Source organism: Heptranchias perlo, chromosome 14 (assembly GCF_035084215.1).
Source record: "Heptranchias perlo isolate sHepPer1 chromosome 14, sHepPer1.hap1, whole genome shotgun sequence".
NCBI classification, from domain to species: Eukaryota; Metazoa; Chordata; class Chondrichthyes; order Hexanchiformes; family Hexanchidae; genus Heptranchias; species Heptranchias perlo.
The window spans coordinates 54,886,080-54,892,079 of record NC_090338.1 but is presented as its reverse complement, the minus strand read 5'-3'; the positions used below and the strand labels follow the sequence as shown (position 1 = coordinate 54,892,079).

Below are 6,000 nucleotides of genomic sequence, written 5' to 3'. Positions count from 1 at the left end.
AAGAGGCTGCAAAGGGATATAGACAGGTGGCAGATGGAGTGTAATGTGGGGAAATGTGAAATTATCCACTTTGGTTGGAAAAACAGAATTTTTTTTTTAAAAAGACTACAAAATGTTGCTAGTCAGAGGGATTTGGGTGTCCTTGTACATGAAACAAAGTCAACATGCAGGTACAGCAAGCAATTAGGAAGGCAAATGGTATGTTAGCCTTTATTGCAAGGGAATTGGAGTATAAAAGTAAGGAGGTCTTGTTGCAATTATAAAGGGCTGGTGAGACCACACCTGGAGTACTGTGTACAGTTTTGGTCTCTTTACCTAAGGAATGATATACTTGCCTTAAAGGCAGTGCAATGAAGATTGATTCCTGGGATGAGAGGTTTGTCCTATAAGAGATTGAGTAGACTGGGCCTATGTTCTCTGGAGTTTAGAAGAATGAGAGGTGATCTCATTGATATGTATAAAATTCTTAGAGGGCTTCACTGGGTAGATGCTGAGAGGTTGTTTCCCCTGGCTGGAGAGTCTAGAACTGGAGGTCATAGTCTCAAGATAAGGGGTCAGCCATTTAGGACCAAGATAAGGAAAAATTTCTTGAGGGTTGTGAACCTTTGCCATTCTCTACCCCAGAGGGCTGTGAATGCTCAGTCGTCCAGTATATTCAAGACTCAGATCGATGGATAGTTGGACACTGAGGGAATCAAGGGATATGGGGATAGGGCAGGTATGTGGAGTTGAGCTAGATCATCCATGATCTGATTGAATGCTGAAATAGGCTCAAGGGGCCGGATAGTCTACTCCTGCTCCTATTTCTTACTTTCTTATCGCAGGAGGCCAATGAAGAAATCATTGGAGAAGTCAAGCTGGAGGTGATATAAGATATGGAGGAGGAACAAAATGAATTACAATTCCAAAACATATTTGGAGTTGTCTTTGTCTTATTTAGTATCCTTTTCTGTAGACAGAGTCCTGAGATTCGTATGCAGATTTTGGCTTGGATACAGAACTGGTTGGACTTTTGTAGACAGAAAGCAGTTATTAATACTAGTGGTTCTGAGGGGGCCAGTCACTAGTGAAATTCCACAAGAACTGCTGTTAGGGCCGTTACTCTTCATCTTTTTCTCAATGACTATGAAGAATTCAGGCAAAATGTCTACAAATTTGCAGATAGTATGTGTGGGTGGAAGGACCTTGGATGAGAAAAATATAGTTTGCAGGAAGGTCTAGATGCACTGGGGGAAGTGGGCCCTTATCTGGAATATCTTTTTACATAAATATTATGCACTCAGGTATGAGCAACAAGCATATATACATCCTGCAGGGTTGAATGCTTAAAGTTGCTGAGCGAGTGAAGGACCTAGGAGTTATACTGCATGAATCTTTGAAGGTCCATGACTAGTGCTAATGCTATTACAAAATCAAAGTGATAAGATGTATTGCCAAGACAGTTAAATACAAAAGAAATACTACTCTGTCTGTACAAACCATTGGTCAGGCCTCAGCTACGATACAGTATCCAATTTTTCACATGGTGGACGAGATAGAAGCACTGAAAAAGATCCAAAAGGAGAGCCACTAGATCGATACCTAGTTTAAAAGCACTCAGCAACCATATGAAGTTCAAAGCTGCAGCTTTTTACCCTAGAAAAGTGTAGACAGAAGATTTGATTTGAGGTCTTGAAAATATTGAAAGAATTACTCAACTTACATTGATAGGCTATTCGAGCTAGACAGGTTAGGAAGAACTAGGGAACACTAGTATAGGTTACGTAACCGTAAAACTAGGTTATACATTAGGAGGCATTTCTTTTTGCAGTCGTCCACCACTGGAACAAGTTGCCAGCACGTGCAGTGAGCACAGATTTGCTGCAAGCATTCAAAAGGGTGACAAACAGTTTTCTGAGTGTGGCCAACATATCACACAGACGGTAGGTGGGGATTGGTAGGGGTGTCTCCCAGTCACCATAGTATCCTGGAACATGTTTAACTACCTTTGGGATCGGAGAGGAATTTCCCAGATTTTTTCCCCTAAATTTTCCTTTTTTGCCCCTGAGGAAGATTGCCTAGCTGGTGTGTAGAAGTGACACTATGACAACACAGGCTTGATATACCAGCTGCTCGTTGCCTGTCCTTCATAAAAATGTTGACAGAGACCATTTTTGATTTATGTCATGCGTATGTTGCATTTTGGCAAACGAAAATACAGTAGCAATACAAAAACATTATACAACCGTCTGTGGTGCATCCCTGAAGGTCTTCATTCTGCACTTTGTCGAATGGACCAGTCATGTGGCCTTCATAGTAGTGTGCCAAAGATGCAACATAATTAAACACATCTGATATATCACGGCCTAGTGAACTATGATGCAGCATCGGTCCAAATGATAGTGAAGATTTACTTTCACAAGAACAAGAAAATGCTTTTTTTTTGGTAAACTTTACAAGTGTCTAATGCCTTTGAAGTGATAAATTAGTCATGAACCTATTAAAATATAACCACATTTCATAGAAACCAAAGTATGCCTATTGCTTTTTTACAATGCCAATGTCTGAATCATTCAAGTTATAAAATACCATTGGCAAGTGCACCATTTCCTAATCAATAAATGTATATTTCAACATAATTGAACCCCATGGATATAACTTCCCCCTCCCTAAAAATACATGGAGCTAAATCTATATTTGGAATTAAAAATATTTTTCAAATGTGTCTTGGCATAATGCAATGCTAGAGTTTTGCCCAAGGCTGCAGAAGGCAAGCAGTCTCTATTTTGTATTGCAATTATACAGAATAGAAAGAGTGATATATTTTGGTTATGACTGCAAGAGGAGAATTGTAATTTCAGAATGCCAAAAGCTACAAGGTCTGTCAAAGCAGCAACTTTATTTGAGTTATAGCTAGTACAGAGATAAATTTATGCTTCAACAAGTATTTAAATCATGAAAAATGATTAAAAAAGTCCTTAAGTGTGGTACAGTATATCTCTACAGTTACTAATTTAGGATTGTCTTCCAATGATTATCATACCCATTACATTGTACCTTGATATATAGCATGATTGCGTAGCACAATAATAGTTTGGCTATTTAAATTCTATTAACCACAACCAGAGAGCATATTAATATCAAGGGATGTGTGAATAACTTGGCCGTATGTATTATTTTTGAGGGAGGGAGAACAGAAAAAGGGGGCAAAGTTCCTTTTTGCTTGGGCGGGTTGTGGGGGTGGGGGGGGGATGGTGCGGGAGGAAGACGTGGAGAATATATAAATGGGTTGAAAATCAAAATTGCAAACCACTCCACATATTAACAATCTAACTAAAGCAACAACTAAACCAACAGAAACCTCTACATGCATTTAATGACCAATGGTTTAAAGTCTTTCATTATCATACAAATGTGGTTGCTTATGGAAAGTGATTTAAAATCAGTTTATTGCACAGTTTCTTCACTGTAGAATAGCTGGCAGTTTCATTCGGTTGTTTCTTTTTTTTTTTAAGAACTTTGGGCTTTAAAATTCATCAGCCAGGCTGCACATCCCTCAAAGTTAAAGTTTCTTGATTATTTTAAAGTATTAAAGCACTTTGTTATTGTCAGTCCGTTACCAGAGGGCCAAACAAGGCTTGAATTTGACCTAATCTGCACAGCATTCCAACTTCCCATACCAATTATGGAATGGAGACTAACTTTATTTAACTCTTATGAAAGACAATCTGCAACTCGCTATGACCCACATTTGTGTGTGTATATTAAAAGCTTACATTTTATTTTAAAAAGTTGAGCAAGTTATAGAAGGAGTTCTTGAAGCCACTCAAATGTACTTTTACCAGTGGTAATATAGAGGAATGCTTTTTATTTTAAATGCTATCCATAGCCTTGAACTCGCTGAGAGCCTGCACTGGAGAGACGTGCTTTTTCTGAGATGCTCTTTTAACTTTGTGAATATCATCATTTTTCTCCCTCTTTACCAGGGGTTTCTTCTCTGGAGCCCTCATCTTCCATGACACAGCAGGCATGTTCAGCGATGCCATGCCCAGAGATCTCTGATATTTAGTGGATGCCACGTAGGAAGCCTTTACTGTTTGCACAACAGCATTCATTAAGTTCTTTGCAGCTTGGATCAGAGACATTGCGCTATCCACCTGGAAATGAGACACCAAAGACAGGATTCTGAGAATTACAAGTAGATTGCAGTACAATTTTCTGGGAACCTGCAGTTAATACAGGCTCAGTGCAATTTTGGTCATTAAATTAAAGATTATAAAGTACTATTCAGTGACCCTGATGATTTATTTTAGTGTGCAAGCTAAACCAGCCTATGTAAGAAGTTCGCAGATGCTACCTTACAATTTGAGTCAGAGAGTTCTTCAGTTGATCTGTGCCATCTGGGAAGTTGTGTAAATGTACGGCTCTTTCCTGAATGTAGGAAAACCAACATGTGCTGTTTCTATATTGCTCCTAACCAGACGACAGCACTTAAGTGTTCAATTTCAGAGCAGCAGTGGGAGACAGATTGCTTACCTAACTGAAAACTACAAATAATGTGTGGTACAAAGAGGTAGAGAAAAAGTATACTAAATACAACTTTACCCTAAAAAAAGACTGAAACCACAAGAATAAAGTTGACTTCCCAAATGGATAATGGAAATCAATAGCATTCCCAGATATTGATGTTACATGTATGGTACAGCAGTATCCTAGGCACAGGAATGAAAACAAGTGCATATAATATTTCTTTTTATTGTGGCTGATTAATGTCAGACAGGCGATTAGTGTTGGCGCGCTATGCAATGATGTGATGTCTCTCAAAAATTGTGGTGGATTATTCAAATTATATGCCCAATATATCAAACTCCTTGGGCTCAATATTACCAGGGTGGTGGGTTCGCGGCGGAGGGCCTATTGGGCACGTGGGTAACGCGCCCGGTGAAATCAGTCCGCCCCGCGAGCACAGACTAATTGGATCCACTTACCTGGTCTTCCGGGTTCCCCGCTGCTGAGCTGCGCGTCGGGCGGACGGGGCATGCGCAGTAAGGTCTGTCAGCTGGAGGAGCTCTATTTAAAGGGGTAATCCTCCACTGACTGATGCTGCAAGAAATAGGAAAAATTACAGCATGGGGCAGCCCAGGGGGAAGGCTGCTCCCAGGTTTAATGATACCTCACTCCAGGTATCATTGGATGGGGTGAGGAGGAGGGGGAGGACAGAGATCTTCCTCCCCCGGCGGGCGGGAGGAAGCGGCCTGCCTCTGCCACCAGGAAGGCCTGGCTCGAGGTGGCAGAGGGGGTCACCTGCACCAACATATCGCCCACCTGCATACAATGCAGGAGGTGCTGCAATGACCCAAGTAGGTCAGCCAAAGTGAGTACACTTACTCATTCCCCTACACTCCATCTGCCACATCACCACCCCCACCCCACACCACCTTCTGCACTGCCAACACTACTTTGTCACATCACTCCTCACACCCACTCAAACCTCATCCTCATCTTACCTGCACTTACTCACCTCACCAATACTCATCCCGCCACTACCACTCAACCCAATCCTCATACAATCTCATGGCTCTATCTCATACTCCCCCTCTGATGCATCTCTTTCACGGTCAGCCTCACTCAACCTGCCACTACCTGTGCTGCAGCCACAGGGCATGCATCACATATGTGCAGTAGGCAGCGTAAGGCAAACGTGTCGTGAGCATGAAGGGGATGCACAAGGGTGTTTGAGGGTTTGTCATGGTTTTTACTTATATTTAATTTCTGAGCAACTCATCACAAATTATATTGGCACTACTACTGCCACGTCTTTGCAAATCTTGTCTGGTTTGTGCAATAATGCCCTTTCCTGAGGACCACAATGAAGACCCACAACTCATGCCACCCATTGTGTCACTGCAGAGTGGGTGTAGGTGTATTTGCAGGGCTCTTTTGTGCAGACGACAGACGTTGGCGATGTCCCCGGTGGCACCCTGGAAGGATGCGGAGAAGTTGTTGAGGGCAGGGGTGACT

At 41.7% G+C, this 6,000-nt stretch overlaps 1 protein-coding gene across 4 annotated transcripts in view; it reads right to left on the bottom strand.

Annotated features, from left to right (window-relative positions):
* Positions 1–2,858: 2,858 nt before the first annotated feature.
* Positions 2,859–6,000, bottom strand: part of ctnna1 (catenin (cadherin-associated protein), alpha 1) — a 146,710-nt gene continuing 143,568 nt past the window's right edge. For all 4 annotated transcript variants that reach the window (XM_067996449.1, XM_067996448.1, XM_067996447.1 and 1 more), the window contains one exon: positions 2,859–4,136. In XM_067996449.1, the coding sequence (XP_067852550.1) occupies positions 3,852–4,136 (285 nt within the window). In that variant the 3' untranslated portion in view covers positions 2,859–3,851. The remainder of the gene's footprint in view (positions 4,137–6,000) is intronic.